Raw genomic sequence first — 21,974 nt, forward strand, 5'->3', positions numbered from 1 at the left:
CATTGTTTAGCCTGCTTCTTATGTTTCTATTTGTAGGAGGTGCAGAGTGCAGGAAGGCCGCTGTCTGACGGGGAGAATTTAACTGATTTGCACCCCCCTCTTTGGATAACAGACACAACACCCAGAAGATCTCCTTTTGTTCCTCAGATGGGGGATGATGTAAGAATGTAGCATTTGTTGTAAATTCTTGTTGGTTTAGGGGATACTGACCGTAAAGGCTTTTTAATTGCGCAAGTATTGTTTTCTTTCATTTTCGAAGAAATGAAGGTCAGTTAAAAGACACTTTTTGCTCCTGCTCTAGGTAATATACTTTCGACAGGGCCATGAATCTTACATCAATGTGGTCAAAAGAAACAACCTCAACTTTCTGAAAAAGCTGAAAGAACCTTGGAAGCACATCATGCTACGGGTGAGAGAAGCATTGGCAGTACTCTTTAAGGACGTTTGCAATATACATTGACTCGTTATCCATAGTTAGAATTAACCTCTATGGATAGTCATGGATTGGTTATTTTTTTTTTTTTTTGTATAAGGACCAGGAACTTGTGAAAGTTGTAGGAATCCGCTACGACGTTGGTCCTCCTACTTTATGTTGCCTCAAACTTGCCTTGATTGACCATGTTACTGGGAAGTTCACAAATCAGTCATTTTCCCTCAAGTAAGTAGGAAATATGATATTTAGAGCGCAGTACGCTGTTTGTTGAAGTTAGTTCTTTCATACAGCTGCTGTGATGTTTTAGGTGGATCTCTGCATAAACATATAAAACACATGACAAAAAACTAAATTATCTCGCTATAGGAGAGCTGTTATTGTTGCATATGTCATGAAACTCCACAGCTTGGGAAGCTAAAATAACCATACAGGGACTACCTCTGGGTCTGCAGATGGCCACACATGATACTAGTATTGCCGTATTGGTGAAATCCTAATACTAGATTTTTACAATTTGGCCATACAATTGGTGGACCAATTAAATTTAACTACTCTCTCTCTAACGTTGAGGGGGGACATAGGAACACTTGGGTAAAGGCCCCCACCCACCAGGAGGCCAGGACACAAGTGATGCTAGAGTTGCTGACCTTCCCTCTCCCCTGTTACGCCCCTACACAGCTAGCAGCACTCCATTTTTTCATTGTCCTCATCACAAGAGGTTTGGGCTGGCTCTTAGAGAGGCCCTGCACAAGGACAACTTTGGTTGGAGAGTAGCACCAACAACAGGGGTAAACTGCTCCACCTGCATCCCTCCTGGCCATTTTGGAGTGTCTGCACTTTTGGGGCCCCCTGGAGGCGACGAAGCTGGAATGTTTCTGCTAGGGACCGGTTGAGACTGTAATGTACTCGTCAATCAGGGATCTTCAAGGCAGCGGATACACTCAGACCCACAAGGGAAACCCATGTGAATTCCAGTGTTCACCGACACCCGGGCTTTCTGCCGCGGAACCAACAAGGAATTGGTACGTTTGGTAGTAACAAGTCCGTAAAGAGGTACCGGCAAGGATTAGGCAAAAATGTAGTCACAAACAGGCAAAGAGTCAAGGCAGGCGGCAGGAATCAAAGTCAAAAACAGGCAGAAGTCAAAAACAGAAATTTCCAATAGTATATAGTTCTTCAGCAGGATCTGTGAACAGAAGCCAGCTCAGGCACTGTTAAAATGGATACAGGCCCTTTTAAAGGAGAATTGGCGCTTAAAAATTCAAATCTCGCGCCGAAAAATGGCGTCATGTCGCTTGGCATCAAGTGCTGGTGAACCGACACCAGCGTCACTTGCACCTGGCCAGTGCGTGTGATGCCGTGGGGAGGGTGCGCCTGCGCATCAGCAGACGGGCAGAGACGTCGAGAGGTAAGAAACTGGAGAAATCTCCCGGTGCGTCTTACAGAGACTGGTGCGCAACACCAGTTCCCTCCCCTTATAAGGTATGAGGGCATACTCCCCGGTGGATTCCTTGCCTTCAGCCACTTGCGATCCACTGCACGTAATGGCCACATCGGCACAGCGCATCCAAAGCGATGCTTCTCCAACCACACGATACAGGAAAGGGGGCGGATCAGATCGCCTGTACAAGCACACTTTTACAGTGCAGCTGCACTCTGCAGACATCCTACAAGTCTCTCCGCTCTCACCTCCTGAACTGCTACAGCACAGTAGGCCCAATTCTGCATAACGCAACCACTATTTTACCAGCATGGCTGAAGGAAAGGGGAATTTATTCAAGGCAGGTAGGCAAAGTCACTCAGTGGTTACCTTTTTGTCTGAACCAAGTGCCCACTGTCTCATTAAAATGTAAGTGTGATTCTGGTAGAAAGGCGTTCTGCTACCTTTCCTGCTCACGAAAAACTTCAGGCCTTAATTACGGATGAATGGCAGACGCCTGAGAAAAAATTCCAGGTCACTAGACATTTTACCAAACTATTGCTTTCCAAAGGAGTTTATTAACAAATGGAGCACCCCTCCTGTGGTTGGATGCTCCCGTATCCAGGTTGTCAAAGGCCAAAACCCCTTATGGTTCCAGATATTTCTGCCTTGAAGGACCCGACCGATAAGAAGCTCAATGTTTCCTTTAGGCCATCTTTGTGTCCTCCGGATCAGCTCTCCTATGCATCTTGGTGGCTGCCTGGGTCAGCAGGGCTATTTAAGCTTGGACTACCTCTTTTACCCAGCTTGTGCAGGCAGATAACCCTTTTTTAGCTAAAAACCAATTTTCATTCCCTTCAAAGGATCCAGACTTTCGGGAGCAGCTAAAAATATTATCTCTCAAGCAACAGGGATTATGTTTGCCATGGTGGCTTTTCTCCATGTCCATGGTGTAACTATTACTCCATATTTGGACAACCTCCTCATCAAGGCTCGCTCCAAGGAGGTGGCTGAACTTTCTATCCAGAGCCTCGAAAGAATTCGGTTCGATGATCAATCTTCAAAAATCCCCTCTCTCTTTCAGCCAAAGTATGACCTTCCTGGGATTGAGATTCGACACAATTCAACAAAAAATGTTCTCCCAGTGGAGAAACGGCTAAAAGGTAAGTCCTTCATACGGCTCCTAAAGGCAATGCAGACCCCACACTTCTGCATGAGGGTCCTTGACTGATGGTCAGCCAAAGAAGCAGTACCGTTCGCCCAGTTTCACCATCACCTTCTACAGGCTACTACCCCTGGAGCAGGGTCTCCCTGCATCAGTGCATCTCTCTCCCGCCAGGAACCAAGAGGTCTTTGGAATGATGGCTGAACTCCCACTTAGTTTGGGGCTGAACGTTCTTGGAACCAGCCTGGCAGATCGTCACGACAGATGCCAGTCTGCAGTGCTGGAGAGCAACATTCCAGGGAGGGGTCAGGGTCAGGGCCAGTGGACTCCAAATCTGTCCTACCCATCAACCTCTTAGATATCCGAGCAATTCGATTGGCCCTTCAGTCGTGGCAGGATCTCCAAGCAATTAGATTGGCCCTTCAGTCGTGGCAGGATCTTCTCCTACGCCACCCAGTATGCATCCAAACAGACAATCGTCAAGTAGGCACCTGGAGCAAGGCAGCAACAGAAAAGTTCTTTATTAACATGTATATTATATATATATATATTTGGGCAGAAGTCATCACACATCTGTCTGCCATACACATTCCCGTATTGGCAAACTAGGAAGCGGATTTTTGTCTTACATGTATAATAGTTCTGGTTGATTCAGTTCATGTTTGAGTTCTCTGTTAGTAACTGAGCACTGCTAGCTGTGTGAGGGGGTAAAGGGGGAGAGGGAATAATTCTGACATCACTTCATTGTCCTGCCTTCTGGTGGGAGGGGCCCTTTACCCCACTGTTCCTGTGTCCTCATTATGACTGGAGATAAAAGGTATGGACATTATAAGAAAAAGGACATGGATAAGAAAAAGAAGCATATATTTCTGTGTACCAGCTGTAGTCTTTAAATTGTCAATGTCTACATTTTGGGCAGACAAGCCTACATTACAGCCTAGGAGATGGTTGCTGAAAGCATGTGTTAGTATTTTTACCAGTACTCTGCTTTTTGTGCTTAGGTATCATGATATGCCCGATGTCATTGATTTCCTCGTGTTAAAGCAGTTCTACGATCAGTCTTGTCAAACAGACTGGCATGCTGGTACGTTCTTCAGAGAAAGTATGTGACTTGCTTTAGCCCTCATTCACTTGCTTATATTTATTGTACTTGCTCTGTTCATTTGTTTTTCTGCGTATGCCATTTATATTATATTCAGTGGCAATACTTGTGTTCATTTTCTAGGCGACAGGTTCCGCTCCATTATAGACGATGCTTGGTGGTTTGGAACAGTTATGGATCAAGAGCCATACCAGCCCGATTACCCAGACAGCCTATTTCAGTGCTACACAGTGAAGTAAGCCTTCTATAAAAGTTTTTTTTTTGTTCAACACCTGAGACTTAGACTGGGTTGTCTATTTGGAAAGAATCATCTAATGGGTGTTAAGAAAGTTTTTCTCTTGTTGACTAAATGTTAGATTCAGTGGGTTATTGGATGAAAGCGATTTCTTTGCTCAAGGCTCATTATAATTCCTGGCATGACCTTATTAGGGGGTTACTACACGAACAGGACCATAAATGGCTCTTTCCTAGGTTTTCTCATAACCTGTAATGACATACCATACATCTGTTCTGGTGTTTTCCTGCCGTAAGCACACTTGTCCTCAATTTTGTGAGTGTTTAAATGAGTTGACATGGTATGATGCTTTTACTTTCTGGCTCTCTTCATACTTTCCAAAAAATGTTAACATCCATCAGCCATGTATATTTACAATGTCAACACAATGATTGCCTATTTTCATGTGCCTTCATCTCAACAGGTGGGACAACACGGAAATAGAAAGGTTAAGTCCTTGGGATATGGAAATCATTCCAGCTTATGGTAGGTTGTCAACTTTATTTCTAAGACCACTTAGGAAAGTGTAAATCCCTGGTTTGGCTTAAAATGGAGATTTGTGTTGTCTGTGATAAATGTTAAGTGAAGGATCTGTACTAATATTCCCAGCTCATTAATTCATTTTCTCCATGGCATTTTCTCATGAAATACACCATTAACATGGAGTGTTGTAAGAGGGATGCAAATACCACCAACCTAATCATATTGTTGGATTCCTGACCAAAACAAAGGTGTGAAAACTAGTACACCACAAATGTGACACTATATTTCCTTTGGCCGTCTTTTACTTAGTCTGTTTTTGGTTGGTCCGCTCAGCTGAAAGAGAGATGATTGGTCAGTTGTTCACCTTTCATTTCAAGTCTGATAACAGCCTTTTTGGCTAACTGTCCGTTAGTCCCTTTGTATAGCAGTCATCGGCTAGCAAACGATTTAAGGGTGCATACACACAGAGCTACAAACAGCAGTTACTTGTCATGGCTGCAAAATAGATAATAGTGATAATTGGCTTTGCTAAGACAATACATGTGTTTTAGCAGAGGCAGTTCTCAGTATTGTCTATGACAGGCTTTTTTGATTTGGGCATTTTGTAGCCATAAGGGCACACAGGGAGATTTAATAGCCTGGCTGCTAATCGCCTCCTCTAGGCGACAATCTCCCCGATCTGCCTTGCCCTTACTTCCAGCCAGCTATAATGAAAAATCGCCAGCGGTATGGCACTCGCGGCACTTCGCTTTCCGAAGTTGCCTCACGAGGAAACTTCGGGAGATTGTCGCCCAGTAGAAGAGACGATTAGTCTCCCCGTGTGCACTTACATGTAGCTGCTACAAGTAGCTCCGGAGCTTCTAGTAGCAGCTACTTGTTGTGCCTATAAAATGCTCCCAAAAAACCCTGCCATAGACGATACTGAGAATTGCCTCTTCTAAAACACGTGTAGTGTTTTAGAAAAGCCAGTTATCACTTGTCTATTTTGTAGCCATGACAAGTAGCTTTAACTAGTAGCGCTGTGTGTCTTCCACCCTAGTGGCCACACTTTTGCTAATCTGTGCATTTGGTTCATCCATCCAATGTGTGCTACTAGGCTCCATTATGCCTGGAAATCCGCACTGCCCTTAGCTTAGAGTATCTCTTCAAACAACTTCTAGTCTTGGTCGCAGCATAAACTCATTGTAACACAAAACTCCTCTCTTGTTAGTGAGTCCGCCTTCAGAACTAGGAACCAGCATTTCCCTCAACTCAGATGAGCTAGAAGAGTTGCTGTACAGTCCTCAAAAAGGAGAATGGGGTAATGGGGATCAAGACGCTGAATGCGAACGCATTATTTGTGGCATCGACCAGATCCTTTGTATGGGTAAGAAAACAAATATTTGGTATCGTTGGTGCAACCAGTACAGATGTGATTCATTCCTAATATGCTTGCTTGAGGAACTGTTCCACCCTATTACATAGCAAACAACTCCACTGTCTGTCCCCTGGCAGTATTCCTGCTTTCACTTTCAAATGAGCTGTGTTTTTTCACTTCTACCTGCATTCCAAGCCAAAATGCATATACAATTCACCTCCTATGTGCAGCACATCTGTTGCATATTTTTTTTATTTAAGATCACTATTCAGCTTGACTGGTATAACGATTACAGCAATATAAGAAGTTGAATAGTGAATGTGGGGTTATTTAAAAGAAATATCCAAGGCTATTATTGGGGTTTTATGTAATCTAAACTGTCTAGTATAAAAGAAAATTTTAACTCTTTACTCCTTTGTAGAAATCGCCACTCAATTTGCTGCTCCTGTTGACTTGAATGTATATCCAACCTATTGTACAGTGGTTTCCTACCCAACGGATCTAAGCACAATACGGATGAGACTTGTGAACAGATTTTACAGGTTAGTCTATTATGTTGTGTGCTGTTACAGCTACAAAATCAGGCAAATTCTTAGTGTTTATTTTGCAATAACTATTGCCTTTAGTTTATACGGTTTATTTCTAAGATGCCGCATCTGCTTTATTCCAGGCGATTGTCTGCTCTGATCTGGGAAGTGCGATATATTGAGCTTAACGCCCGGGCCTTCAATGAACCAGACAGCTCAATAGCTAAATCTGCAAAGATCATTACAGATTTACTGTTACGGTTCATAATGTAAGTCTTGTTGGATTGTTATATATTATATAGATGCTTTCAAGCTTATACAACACCTTCCAAATAATCACAGCCCTGCAAGAACACTCGGAAGCCTTAAAGGGAAACTATCCCGAAAATGTAATATAAGATTCATCTTACTGAAATAAGAAACTTTTTCTAAATACAATCAATTAAATATTCTGCATTGTTTCTGAAATAATCAAGTTTATATTCACTATTCCTCTCTCAGTATCTTTCTCTTTATTCTGTCTTCATGCAGCAGTTGGGTGTCACATATTCATTGACCATTAGATACAATATATTTTATAGGGGGGTGATCCCTTTCCTAGATGAATTAGAGCTCACTCTAGAGTCCTACAGCGGGTTACCCACAAAAACCTGCAGGTTGCAGGTAGAAGTTTTGGGAGCGGGTATAAACGCGGGTCGCGGTTCTCCGGGTTTGCGGGTCTTCTCAATAGCGAGTTTTCTCCTTTTTTCCTGATCACGCCTACTTCAAATTGTCACTTCTGGTTTGCAATGACAGCACTCTGTGATTTATTCATTTTTTTCTGATCACGCCTACTGCTAATGATGATCAGTGGGTCGCGCATCTGGTTGTGGATAAGCTACTTGCGGGTCCAGGTGTGGGTTGCAGGTCAGGTTTAACAAATTGGTCCAGCGCAGGACTCTAGCTCACTCAAATAACTGATTCCAATACAAACAAAATCTAACAAAATAACTGCCTTTTACACAAATTCTGCATGTAGAGAGACATGATGTCTAGTGATTTTAATAGAGTGAGCTCTAATACATCTTCTAGGCAAAAGGAGCCCCCCTATAAGATATATTGGATCTAACTGTCAATGAATATCTGACGCCCAACTGCGGCATGAAGAGAGAATGAAGAGAAACAGATGCAGAGAGAGGAATAGTGAAGATAAACTTGATTAATTCAGAAACGCTACAGAATATTTAATTGATTGTATTAGAAAGTTTCCTATTTAAGTATGATGAAGCTTATATCAAATTGTCATTTTCACAATAGTTACCCTTTAAATTCGTTGGTGCTGGAATACTGTTGTTATGATTTGAAATGTAAGCGCTAAACAGGAGAGAATGAAATCCCTTCAGAACTGCTTTCTGGCAGGCTGTAGTTTCTCCTACTAAATGTAAGTGCTGTTCTTATATCTACCAGGCAGCTGTTCTCTTGTGTTAGGGAGCTGCTATCTTGTTACCTTCCCATTGTTCTGTTGTTAGGCTGCTGGGGGGGGGGGGGGGGAAGGCAGGGGAGTGACTGAAGTTTATCAGAGTACAAATCACATGACTGGAGGCAGCTGGGAAACTGACAGTATCACTTTAATGAATATGGATAATCATTACATATCGGTACCAGAGGGTCTTGATGCTACTGAAATCCCATCCTCTTTATTGACTTTAAATTATCTGTCAACATTATGGTGATTCACATCCTTCCCACACTGAGTGTACCATGCATTGCAGGGACAGCCGCTGCCGAAATATTTCTACCCTGTGCAACAGTGCAGAGGGAGACGAGGAGGAGGAATCAGCTGATGAACAGGTATGTTTAAGTATTAATTAACGGTAGGGCTGCACCTATGCTGAATATGAGCCTTTACTTTAATGTGGTAAATATCATTGGGTAGATGTTGGTATCATCAAGGTTTCCAAGTGGAACGGCTGCATCATTGGTTGGTTGCCAATCACTCCATAATCTGTACGGCATATCTGTGTAATATAAACATAGAACATTAAAGGGGTTGTTCACACTTTTTCCAGTTCAGATTGTTCCCCAGAAATAGACTTTTTTCAATGACTTTCTATTATTTATTTTTTACTGTTTTTCCAAAATCTAAGTTTAAAGTTAAATGTCCCTGTTAGGCTTGGACGAATTTGACCTGTTTAGTTTGATGCACAACGACATACAAGTCTATGGGCGTTATTTCCGTGGCCATTTCCGTGGCGAAACAAGCCGAAAAAATTCGCCCATCCCTAGTCTCTGGTGATTGAGTCTGGCAGCTCAGTAATTCAGGCGCAGACTTTAAACTGTTACAACTTTGCAACATGTAGTTGATCCATTTCTCAGCAGCATCTCTGGAGTATTGACAACTATTGTATCAATTCTAACAGCTGCCTGTAATGAAACCCAGGGATACTGCTCAGCAGGGACAGATAAGAAATGTATCAACTAACTGTATCAATTTAGAACAGTTTACAGGGTCGGCGACCCCTCTTCTCAGAGCTGCTTTAAAAGTGTAAAAATGAAACTTTACACTTCAATATTTGAAAAATATTGACACATAGAAAATAGAAAGTAATTGGGAAAAAGTCTTTATTTCTGGAAACAACTAGTTGTTTGAAGGTGAACAGCCCCTTTAATTGCTGATCTCACATGGCATGTGCTAAAGCTGAACTTTGTTTCCGTAGGTTTAAATCTTCCCTGTCAGACTCTTGTTAGAGCTAAATGAAGCAAAGTCAATATATTCAAGTTCTATGTGGGTCAGTAGCCAAGTATTAGTAGAGAAAGAACCAGTGTTCTAGTGCAACAACTTTGCAGTCCATTTCAACTGGAGATTTTAAAGGAGAATGAAAGCTCCAAGGCAGTTTATTGTCAACAGATTAGCCACAATAGTGCAAGCTAGAACAGTATATTTATTCTGCAGAATGCTTTACCATAACAGAGTAAACAGCTCTAGACACTGTCTGTTTGTTTAGGATAGTGGCTGCCATATTAGCTTGGTGTGACATCACTTCCTGCCTGAGTCTCTCCCTGCTCGCTCATAGCCCTGGGCTTAGATTACAGCAGAGAGGGGAGGAGGGAGGGGGAGAGAAGCAAACTGAGCATGTTCAAGCCCTAGCCCTGGAGGATTAAGCTGAAAACAGGAAGTCTGATACAGAAGCCCATGAGTACACAATAGAAGGAAAGAAATGTGCTGTTTATTTTGACAGAGGACTCAGAGCAGCATTACTTTGAGAGTTTATTGGTATATTTATATAGACCTTTCTGATAAAGCTTACTTAGTTTTAGCCTTTCCTTCTCCTTTAACCCTCCTAAAGTAGGGCCTGAACACCTTTTGCAGTTATTGAATCACAAAAAAAAGGTTAATTTTTCCATTATTTATTTTCTTCTAGAAGCAAAAGAGGAGAGACAAAGATGCTAAATCTAAGGAGGATGCCTGGAGAATTCAATGTCTGGAACTGACAAATGCTGTACTGGAGCATGAGGATTCAGAGCCTTTTAGGGAACCTGTTGACCTATACGAATACCCAGTAAGTTCATTGCAAGTCTATTTAATGTTAATCATTTGAGAGGTAAAAGCCAGGGAAACCTTGCTGATAAAACACTGTAAATAAAAAGCAAACATCAGCTGGAACATCTCTCACCCAGGGCATCAGAAGATTTTTAAATGGATTGTAAAACTTAATCAGGGTGTTTACTTCTACAATTTACATTCATTTTTATTTTAAGCAGTTTCTGAGAGATTAGGGGGGTTATTTATCAAAATCCGAATTTTTTTCATTTTTTTTTTTTAAATTAAAAAGGTACGACCAAACTAGAATCCACTATTTGCTCTTATTTATCAATAAAAAAAAAAACAAGGATCGGGAAAAAACGAAACTTTTTTTCGGATTGTCAAGGGAAAAACCCAAATTTTCCGTGCTTGAAGCTCCGAAAACCACTACAACTTCGAGTTTTCAAGGAAAAACCAGCATCAAACCCCGAAAACTGAAATTTTTTTAAGGGTTAAAACCTCTTCAAATGGTTAAGGGGACATTGCCATTGACTTTTACATGAATTCGGCAGGTTTTAGATGGAGTATTTCTCGGAACAGATTTGGGGCATAATAAATCATGTAAAAACGGCGTCTTTATTTTACCGCAACTTTTTCGTGCCTTAAAGGGGTGGTTCACCTTTACATTCATTTTTGATATGTTATAGAATGGCCAACTTTTCAATTGGTCTTTATTTTTTATGGTTTTTGAATTATTTGCTTTCGTCCTCTGACTCTTCCCAGCTTTCAAATGGGGGGGTCACTGACCCCATCTAAAACAAATGATCTGTAAGGCTTTAAAGAGATTGTTTTTGCTTCATGTTTATTACTCGTCTTTCTGTTCAGACCTCTCCTATTCATATTCCAGTCTCTTATTCAAATCATTGCATAGTTGCTAGGGTAATTCGAACCCTAGCAACCAGATGGCTGAAATTGCAAACTGGAGAGCTGCTGAATAAAAAAACTAAACTCAAAAACCACAAATAATAAATAATGAAAACCAATTGCAAATTGTCTCAGGATATCACTCTTTACATCATACTAAAAGTTAATTCAAATTAAGCTTAGTTAATTTAATAAATAACCCTCTAGTAGTTGTAAATAATTTTAGGCTTTCAGCTTTTAGCTTTTTGAGGCCCAGAGTGTCAGCGACCCGGTCTATGCACTTTCTGCTGTATTTAGTTGACCCTTGCATTGTTGACTCTCCGTTGAGCCTGGTATCTGCAGTTTAATGATGCAGATATCTCAGAAACCACAAAAAAATAGAAAATGACTGAAAATTGTTCTTAGTGGATCACCCTGAATAAGCTTACTGTAATCTGTTGGGTTTATACCCCTTAAAAGTTCAGCCAATCATACACAAGCTGATAAAAAGACTTGGCCCCTCCAGACTGAATCTGCAGCTTATGAGCCTACGTATGGGAGGTCTTTTCTGCCCCCAACGAGACACATATTGACCAGGCAGGTGTGAACACCCCATTAGACAACAACTGCATTGGCACTTTAATGAAGACTGATGAGGTTTCTGCAGGCCCTATTATGATTTGACTCAGGGGAATCTGATCATCCCAAATTGGCCCACCATGTTGGTCAACAAATTGGGTAACGATGCTCAGCTTAATTTATACCTTCAACCAATTTGTGTCAATTCTAGTGTAACACAACTGTCACGGATGTGATTTCTTCTTTCTGCAGGACTATCTGGATATTGTTCAATCCCCTAGAGATTTTGGAACAATAACGAAATATTTGGATTTAGGAGGATACAACAGCCCTCTTGAGCTTCGGAAAGATATGAGATTAGTGTTCTCCAATGCAAAAATGTACACACCAGATAAAAGATCCAAGGTAACTGCTGAGTCTGCGCATTTGTAGCTCTGTAACCTTGTGCTGCTTTACTAAACATTAAGCTCAAATATGGTCTTTAATAGCAATTTTATTATATTTCAGTTATTATAGTTCCCCTTTAAGTCTCTCTCTCTCTCTCTCTCTCTCTCTCTCTCTCTCTCTCGTACACATGGGCTTCTATATCAGACTTCTGTTTTCAGCTTAAACCTCCAGGGCTAGGGCTTGAGCATGCTCAGTTTGCTTCTCTCTCCCCCTCCCTGCTGTAATCTGAGCCCAGAGCTAATGTTGAGCAGGTAGAGACTCAGGCAGGAATTGATGTCACAGCTCATATGGCAGCTGCTATCCTAAACCAACCGAGACCATTTCTAGAGCTGATTACTCCGGTATGGAAAAGCATTCTAAAGAATAAAAATGGCGTTCTATCTCGCACTGTTGTGGCTAATCTATTCTAATCTAAACTGCCTTGGTAGCTTTCCTTCTCCTTTAAACTAACTACTAAACATCGCCCTGAATGGCAGATACCTTGTTTTAAAAAAACTGGTTCTTTTAAAAAGTGATGTCTGGTGGTAGAGGGGTGGCAGTCTCAAATCACATCTAGTAGAAAAGGAATCCAAAGGCACACAGAACTGCTGCAAGCAAGGTCCCCTTTGCTCGTTCAACATTTCGAGGGCACCTCCCTTTGTCAAGCCTATGGACAATTAGTGCAGCAGTTCTGTGTTCATTGGATTTCTTTTCTATTAGGTACCTTGCTTTAACCACCTTGGTATGTGCTGTTATGTAACAAATTAGTTTAAAAAGTAACTAGGTTTTTTTTTTTTAGTACTGTATTTACATTTTTCTTGTGATGTGGTATTGGGTGCAATAAAAAATTTTTTTAAATTGATAACATAAGTCCTCAATTTCTGTTTCTATTCCCCCTCCTGTTTATAGATCTACAGTATGGCATTGCGACTTTCTGAATTTGTAGAGGCAAGAATGGACACCATTATCTCTGGCTATAAAGCTGCCTGTAACTACAAACAAAAAGAGAATGAATCCAATTCCTTGAAGAGGTCAGAGGAAAAAAATAATTCCAATTGTTAAATTGCATAACTTTTGAATCCCGACAAATAACTAATTTGGATTCTCAATTTATATATTTGGATTTCCACAGCTCTCACGTGCACCATGTGAAATATGGTTTTAATGTTATTTGTAAATATAATTGAAAGTAGGGATGCACTGAATCCACTATTTTGGATTCGGCCGAACCCCCTAATCCTTCACGAAAGATTTGTCCAAATACCGAACGAATCCTAATTTGCATATAAAAATTAGGGGTGGGAAGGGAAAAAATTTTTTTGCTTCCTTGTTTTGTGAAAAAAAAAGTCATGCGATTTTCCTCCCCATCTCTTATTTGCATATGCAAATTCGGATTCAGTTCAGCCTGGCAGAAGGATTCGGCCTAATACGAATCCTGCTGAAAAAGGCTGAATCCTGGCCGAATCCAGGATTCGGTGCATCCCTAATTGAAAGCGGTGTTATGCCTTTCTGTTCTCTGGATCTGACCCTCAACTAGTCAGTTCTCTTCAAAGGGTATGAAGTTTTTCATTTTTATTTCAAAATTCAGCAGCAGTGCAGTTAAAGGATAACTAATGCTTAACTAAGGAAGTAGGGCAGGAATGTTGTACAGTATGTTTTGAAATTATATTCCAGCCCAAGGCAACCACAGCCCATTTAGCAGTAAAGATCTGTGTCTCCAAAGATGCCCCAGTAGCTCCCCATCTTCTTTTCTGCTGATTCACTGCACATGCTCTGTGCTGCTGTCACTTACTGAGCTTAGGGACCCTCCCACAATATACTGTATAAGATAGACGTCCCACTATAAGGCTGATTAGTAAATAATTCAGATTATTGGTACATGTCGGCACAGAAACCGGTGCAACTAGCATCAGTATTTAATAATCAGCATCATCTTTTTAACAGGCAAAATCATTTTCTGCTTGATGATTTGAGTCCACCCCTAAGCTTAGCTGCATAGAGCACACAGAGCATGTTCATGTCGCAGACACTCCTATACCAAATTCAAGATGAGAAAGTCGTGTGGCAACTTTAAAGGCCTGGTTAATTAGTACTATAGAGATGCTGAAGCTTTGGGTTGGTATTTCAGTACGGGGAGTCGTCGAGTTACATACACCCGACCTACTTACAACTCACACTTACAGACTGGGGCTATTCCAGTAACATGCTTGGCCTTTATTAGAATTTAGCTTTAATAATACCACCTCCCCCAATCCCCTCTGGTGTGTGTTGTCTACTGCAAAGCGCAGATAAGACTATGATAAGACAAACATCTCTCTAAGTTGCATTTAATAAGTAAATGTATATGTTTCAACTTAAAGCGATACTGACATGTTCCTATAAAAATGATAGGAACGTGTCCGTATCAAGTAAATGCTGCACCCGGAATAGTCCCCCGCAAAGCCGCCCCCGCAAACCTGCGTTCATCCGACCCTCCAACACTGCTAAATGATCCTCTGTGCCGTTTCATTGGCGCTGGGCTTTGCGGGGAACTATTCAGGGTGCAGCATTTACTTGATACTGACACATTCCTATGATTTTTATAGGAACATGACGGTATCGCTTTAAGAACAAACTTACTGACTCTCGTACGTAACTTGGGGGCCGCCTGTATATGAAATCAGGCATTTCTAGCCATATTAATTTTTAGGGTTAGTTCTCCTAACCTTAAACAGGCAGATAGTTGAAAAGGGCCCGAATGTGGAGCAAATATGAAATTCCTTAACCGTTTGTATTATATTTTGCTTCTTTATTTGTTTTGCTGCAGCGCAACTAAAAACGCAAAGCAAAGGCGGTTAATATCAGAGTCTGAGAACGAATCTGGCCAGGAGCCTTGTTCATCCCGATCTACCTCAAGTGAAGTGTTTTCTAATAACAGCCGGGACAGTATTGCCAGCACCTCTGGCGCGTCCTCTCATAGAGGCGTATTGGGCAAATCCACTGCCTCCGCTGCTAAAATTGCTCCAGTAATAGCTAGTAGCTCTTCATCCAGCACCTCTGCTTCCTCAGGTGAGGATCACAATTTTATCTTTTTCACCATTTGTTTCCCCTCAACTTCACTTATGAAAGATCTCTGCCCCCCCCCACCTTTGTGAGATGATGTTAATTCACCTGCCTCCATTGCTTTGCAGAAAGTGAAACAGATTCCTCATCATCTACCTCTGATTCAGAAAATTCCTCTGGTTCTGAGGAAGCTGAAAGCAATAAAAAGTCGGCATCAAAGTCCCATCCCAAAGTCAACACATTGGTAAAATCAGTGGATCCAGCTAAAAGGAATGTGAGAACAGCAACTACAAAACAAGGTAACGTGCCCTGTAGTGATGTAATAGAGACACTGTGAATGACTGGCCAGATTTCTAATTACGGTAATATTGTTTTAAAAGTGCCCCCCCCCCTTTTTAAAAAATTTTTAAGAGTGGTTCTGTTTCCTACCGATGCAGAAAATGTTAATAATACTGAAAGTTACCATAAATAGGAAGTCCCTATGGAAGACCAGGAACAGTGATAGCATAGAGAACATTAGAAATATAACTAGTATAATAAAGTAGGTTGATGTAGGTTCAAGCTCTCAGTGATGTGTGTTTAGTAGAACAATGGCTCAATGAAGGTTGGAGTTGATTTAAATTAGAAAGGTGGAATATATACAAACTGTTGAACAAAGTAGATGGTAGGAAGGGAAAATAGGTTTCTCTAATGGCCCTATGTGTCAGTGCAGGACAAGGTTTCCAGGGATAGAGAAGTGTTTCCCAAAACCTATTGAGGCTTAGAGCAGTAGCAAAGGCAGTATATTTGTCGTCCTAGATATTCTTGGAATGATGACAAAATGAGACAGGAATTTTCCTATATTTGTACTGATTACATGATCGAAGGAAGGCCCTGACCAAAGGTTGGATCTTCAAGGGGGGCCATGGCCAAAAGTTGAACTGGGACTTGACCTCAAAAAGTTTGACACACTGGGGTAGAGAAGTAGATGATATCTTAGAAAGATGCCCAGATAGAATGCAACAGTTATTATGGAAATATGTATACACTTACCAGGTTAGCTAGAGGTATTTCAAACAACAGTTTTAAATATGGACATTTCTGTGCTTTTTAGTCAAAAGTTTTCCCAAGCCAATGCGTGTGCTTTTCTTAAATTTCAGAATCTCAGGGTAATCACCAACAGAGAATGACTTCAAGTAAAAGAAGACACGACAGTGATTCAGAAGAATCTGTGCCTAACCACAAAGTAAACAGTAAATCCAATACAAAGAAGAAAATGCTACGCAAGAGCGCCGCCCTAGCAGCTAATAAAATAAAGTGCATGAGTGATATTGAAGGCAGCATGTCCTCCTCAGACATAGAATGCCGGGAAGGAAAGGGCAGTCGGACATTACCCCAACGAGCAGCTGCGGCAGAAGCTAAAAAACATCTTATGGATGGCTCTGGGGAAGAGAACACTTTGAGAAGCGATGGCGATCAACAACCTAGAATGGAGCCAAATGCATTGTGTGCTTCTAAATCTGTCCGGAGAATTAGAAGTAATTCTAGTGGCTCAGAGGGTGGATCAAAATATCTCTCTTCCCATGAGTCTTCATTAAGCTATGAAAGTGAAGATGAACATCCCATAAATGGCAAAAATTCTGACAAAGAAATGAGTGAGTCTTCTATAGCGGACTCTCCTTGTAAGCGCTCAACCACAGTGTCCCGGAGGCTTGTTAGTGAATCAGACTCTGACATTTCCTCTGCGGAAGAGCATCAGGTAACCAAAAAGAAACACACTGTGCCTAAAGCAAAGATAGCAGCCGAAAAAATTTCGACTTTGAAAAAGACAAAAAAAATGAAACCACAAAAAGACCTCGCAAATTCTCAGAAACCCAGTAAAAAGTATGCTGATAAAGTCAATGAGAGGGCTTTTGATTCTACAGATTCAGACTCTGACCATGGGTCTACCATTGTAAAGAGGAAAGTACGCACAAAGGTTGTGTCTTCTCTCTCCTCACCGCCTCGAAAAACAAAAGTAGTGAGCGATTCTGAAGAGACTCTCGATTCGGAGTACTTTGGTTCTGAGGAAGAGCTTCCTCAGTCTAAATCTATCAACAAAACGGAGTCGTCTTCAGAGTCCAGCTCATCTTGCTCAGATTCCGGGTCGTCTTTTTCAGACAGCAGCAGTAATCGCGACCGTAAAGTAAATGGAAAAACTGTCGCTTTAAAACCCAAGGAACCCGAGTGCAAGAGGAAACGAGCAAAGAGCAGCTGTGATGACGACTGGGAGGAGCTGAACTATAAGCAACGCAAGAAACTAACTCGCCAAGCTAAGATACCAACGAGGAATCGAGGAAAGAGGAGAGTCGGACACGATGATACGGACAGTGATGAAACCGTCAGTCGCAGGAAGTCTACCAATAGGCGGCTAAGGAAAGTGTCTGCCAGGGCAAGAGCCAGGCAGTTCCTACTGTGAGAAGAAATTCTAGTGGAAACTCTTGACAGACGTTGACTTTTTTTATCCGTTCAGAAATTCAGGGATAATATTTATATTTTTCTATGAAAAAAAAATAAATCTATAAATATAAGTTTAAAACTGAATTTATTTTGGTTTGCACTTGATTAGCATTCATGGCCGTGTGGTTCTCAACGGGTGACTACATCCCAGCCAGAAATTCTCACTTGTTATTTCGTAGAACATGAAACTGTTGACCTTCATTGTTTCGCCAGTGAAAGGATACTGTGATCGTTTATTTATTCTCTTCTATGGTTAGCCAAGTTGATAAAAAGTATTACCTCTGTTATTGTTTAGTACAGTACATTTATTAGGGATCACTACTGTCAGTCTGACAAGCTGTCTAGCTGTCCGTTTTTGGCAGTTTGTGCTGGGCAGTGCTCTCAGATTAGCTTTGCTGAAAGAAACGTTCAAAAAGTTGAAACTAGAGCGTGATCATTTAAACGTGGACAACAATGGTGATGTTAAAGGGTCAGTCCAATTGACTCTTGTATGAATATGGCTAGCCTTGGGAGTATTATAGTAAGCCTTTGTAAGAGGAGCTACTTATAATTAATTCACTTTTTTTTTTTTTTTTCCCCGAAAGCACTTGGGCAACTATACGATGGACTTAAAAAGTCTGGTATCGCGACTTTATCTTTTTACTTTTTGGGCTTAACTGAAGTCTGGCTCGTGTGTAGTCACCAAGTTGTGGAGTTGAGAACACTTAAGCTTTCGCACCTATACCAATTTGTGCCTCAAAATGGGGCAGCCAAAATCTGGGAGCAGACATTTTGTATCTTAAAAAAAAAAAAAGAAAAAAAAAAGGGTGGTGTTTAACTGTTAAACTTAATGGGCTGCATTGAAATCTACTGTCGGTAAGCCTCGTCGGAGTGCTCGGGCGCTTCGCTTCTGAACAAGAATTTGCACATTTGTTCTTTAAGTTTACAAAAAACTGTTATGGCTACAGCATTTTGTAATCTTCATGTCAAAAGTTGTGTTTTGGGTTTAAAAACGAGCAGCTTTATTGCTTTTTATTTAAAATCAATATGAGTTTACTTGTAAGAAATCGTCATGTTTCTAAATGGCCAACGCGGTTTCACGTTTGCTGTTTTTTTTTTTTTTTTTCAGTACGTTCTGGTCAGCATCGTTCGAATGTGTTCCGCAGAATCAGTTGTCACAGTGATCTTTCTTTATTCACGAAACCTTGCCGACGTCGATCTTTCCGACATTTCGGAAGCATCGCATTCTCCGTTTAATTGCATAAGTCTCTGTTCTAGTGTTACTAATTTAATTCGGGATTGTAAAAGAATGAAATCGGTAAACGGTATATAGTCATTCGTCCACATTTGGTGAAACTGTCGTTTAATAAACATTAGGGCTCCATTATGTTGCTTCGGGTTCTCCCTAATGCCCCGTGTAGGGTTCGCACTGTCATATGAGGCACAGAGTTTCTGTACTTGTATAGTTCTAAAAAAAAATAGTTGTTGAAGAGTTGTTTTGACTGTCGGCAAATGGCAGGCCGCGTGTTTTTGTTGCCCCAGCATTTTACAGCTTTGTGATGTCGGACAAAATACTCACAATTACCGCCGGGTACTGTCAAGTGGCTGCCTCGTACCATCTGAAAATACTGCGAGTGATGTCTCTATTGCTTGACCGGACTCGTCGTTCTCACTCTTTGAGGGGGGGTGATCGGCACATAGAGCGAATTTTTTTTTATTTAAAACACTGCCACTACCCTACTAGGGGATGTTCACCTTTGAATATGAGCTAAAACTATTTTGTATTGGTCTTCTTTTTTTGTTTTTTAAAGTGATTCGATATCAAGATAATGATCACTGAAGTAGCGTAGCACTTATGCAGAAAGCATTGAATCATTACTGCATGTGCCCCTTCCATTGGCTTCATTGGCATATATATTGATATGATTGGCTGGTTGGATTCAGCGAGTGGGCTCAATCGAGTAGTAGCTCTTCATGCCTAAACGTTGTCCTTCCTGTAGGTCAATGCAAACACGTCTCTCAATCGCCTTCAGCCAGGAGGTCGCATCAGCGATGCTTTGCTTCGATGCCGATTATCTTGACGTCGGATATTTTTAAAAACAAAACGAGAACAGACCAATTTAAAGTTTCTAGTGGCAGAGGTGTCTATATTTGGACTTTTGTCCTTTTATAGATAAAGTCCGCTTTCCGTGCAACAGACGAGCCTCAACTTTGACTGCAGTCTCTTGCTATGACAGTTGCAGGTAACACTTAACCAACTGTTTCTGTAGAAGATCAGCATCTTTCTTTTAACATCAGGGAATGGGGCCCTCATCTCCTCCCCTCCTTCATTTCGACCGGTGTCCATGTATTAGTATTTTAAAGCTGATCTGTTCATCTGCAGATTGTGCCAACGAAATACTTTGTTGCTGCAGGGAAAACATTAGAAAACAACAAACAATATTTGGCCAATGTAATTTGCCATTTCTCGTTTTAAAGGGATGGCATGTCCGGTGCTCATGTTATTTAATACACAATTTTCATTTCAATGTTTTAATATTCATGCATGTGCGGCTTGTATGTGAAACTTGCATTAATTCTGCCGCCCAACAATACGAAAAGGCATCTTTTGCACTGTTTGTACTTCGGATCAAATCTCTTCCTATGTGAGTGGGGGGGGGGGCGTGTAGAAATGCAAATGTTCATCATGAATTAATTATTTCTGTTTCAATTCACAAAGTATTTTTCTGCTCCAAAGTAAAGATTAAAAGCAATCTGAGGACTCCGTGTGTTTGTTGGTCACAGGGGATGGCATGATAGTCTCTGGGAAGGGAGTGTGACTGTGGATAGCAGTTAAAGTAGGGAGAGATGGAGCCTATAGTAACAGTGGATAATAGTCTCTGGGAAGGGAGTGTGACTGTGGGATAGCAGGTATAGTAGGGAGAGATGGTGCCTATAGTAACAGTGGATAATAGTCTCTGGGAAGGGAGTGTGACTGTGGGATAGCAGGTATAGTAAGGGAGAGATGGTGTCTATAGTAACAGTGGATAATAGTCTCTGGGAAGGGAGTGTGACTGTGGGATAGCAGGTATAGTAAGGGAGAGATGGTGTCTATAGTAACAGTGGGATAATAGTCTCTGGGAAGGGAGTGTGACTGTGGGATAGCAGGTATAGTAGGGAGAGATGTGTCTATAGTAACAGTGGATAATAGTCTCTGGGAAGGGAGTGTGACTGTGGGATAGCAGGTATAGTAGGGAGAGATGGTGCCTATAGTAACAGTGGGATAATAGTCTCTGGGAAAGGAGTGTGACTGTGGTATTGCAGGTATAGTAGGGAGAGATGGTGCCTATAGTAACAGTGGATAATAGTCTCTGGGAAGGGAGTGTGACTGTGGGATAGCAGGTATAGTAGGGAGAGATGGTGCCTATAGTAACAGTGGATAATAGTCTCTGGGAAGGGAGTGTGACTGTGGGATAGCAGGTATAGTAGGGAGAGATGGTGCCTATAGTAACAGTGGATAATAGTCTCTGGGTAGGGAGTGTGACTGTGGGATAGCAGGTATAGTAGGGAGAGATGGTGCCTATAGTAACAGTGGATAATAGTCTCTGGGAAAGGAGTGTGACTGTGGTATTGCAGGTATAGTAGGGAGAGATGGTGCCTATAGTAACAGTGGATAATAGTCTCTGGGAAGGGAGTGTGACTGTGGGATAGCAGGTATAGTAGGGAGAGATGGTGCCTATAGTAACAGTGGATAATAGTCTCTGGGAAGGGAGTGTGACTGTGGGATAGCAGGTATAGTAGGGAGAGATGGTGTCTATAGTAACAGTGGATAATAGTCTCTGGGAAGGGAGTGTGACTGTGGGATAGCAGGTATATTAGGGAGAGATGGTGCCTATAGTAACAGTGGATAATAGTCTCTGGGAAGGGAGTGTGACTGTGGGATAGAAGGTATAGTCCTGTTTTCAGAGGGACAGTCCCTCTTTTCACAGCTCAACCCGCAGTCCCTCGTTTGTACTGGAAAGTCACGTTTTTCTCTGCACTGAACAGCCAGAAAAAGAAACAAAGTTTCTAACTTAACTGGCTTGTGACAGAGAGCCCAGAACAGCCACAACAGCAGATAAGATACTTTTGTAACAATTTCTAGATAAGCAAATAAGTAATTGTAACAAAATAACAGGTCCCTTGGGAGCAGTTACTCACGGCTTAAAAGGCAATTCACCTTTATTAGCAAAACTGGAAAAAAAAAGAAATAGGTTCACACTTTTATAACCTGGCGAATTTAATAAAATAAACATGGTATTTAGGGGATGTGGTCATAAACATGG

The 21,974-nt window shown here is 41.4% G+C and overlaps 1 protein-coding gene across 3 annotated transcripts in view; it reads left to right on the top strand.

Annotated features, from left to right (window-relative positions):
• The window catches only part of brwd1.L (bromodomain and WD repeat domain containing 1 L homeolog), a 63,462-nt gene extending 43,039 nt beyond the window's left edge, over nt 1–20,423 (top strand). For 2 of the 3 annotated variants that reach the window (XM_041581542.1, XM_041581543.1), the window contains 16 exons: nt 37–159; nt 302–409; nt 534–658; nt 4,020–4,120; nt 4,244–4,355; nt 4,819–4,880; nt 6,088–6,243; nt 6,656–6,776; nt 6,905–7,030; nt 8,513–8,591; nt 10,163–10,300; nt 11,998–12,150; nt 13,081–13,202; nt 14,978–15,219; nt 15,342–15,512; nt 16,353–20,423. In XM_041581542.1, coding sequence (XP_041437476.1) covers nt 37–159; nt 302–409; nt 534–658; nt 4,020–4,120; nt 4,244–4,355; nt 4,819–4,880; nt 6,088–6,243; nt 6,656–6,776; nt 6,905–7,030; nt 8,513–8,591; nt 10,163–10,300; nt 11,998–12,150; nt 13,081–13,202; nt 14,978–15,219; nt 15,342–15,512; nt 16,353–17,650 — 3,237 coding nt within the window. In that variant the 3' untranslated portion in view covers nt 17,651–20,423. The remainder of the gene's footprint in view (nt 1–36; nt 160–301; nt 410–533; nt 659–4,019; nt 4,121–4,243; nt 4,356–4,818; nt 4,881–6,087; nt 6,244–6,655; nt 6,777–6,904; nt 7,031–8,512; nt 8,592–10,162; nt 10,301–11,997; nt 12,151–13,080; nt 13,203–14,977; nt 15,220–15,341; nt 15,513–16,352) is intronic. The other variant, XM_018245892.2, reaches the window with a different exon arrangement.
• The last annotated feature ends 1,551 nt before the right edge of the window (nt 20,424–21,974 follow it).

The sequence above is a fragment of the Xenopus laevis genome, chromosome 2L, assembly GCF_017654675.1.
Source record: "Xenopus laevis strain J_2021 chromosome 2L, Xenopus_laevis_v10.1, whole genome shotgun sequence".
NCBI classification, from domain to species: Eukaryota; Metazoa; Chordata; class Amphibia; order Anura; family Pipidae; genus Xenopus; species Xenopus laevis.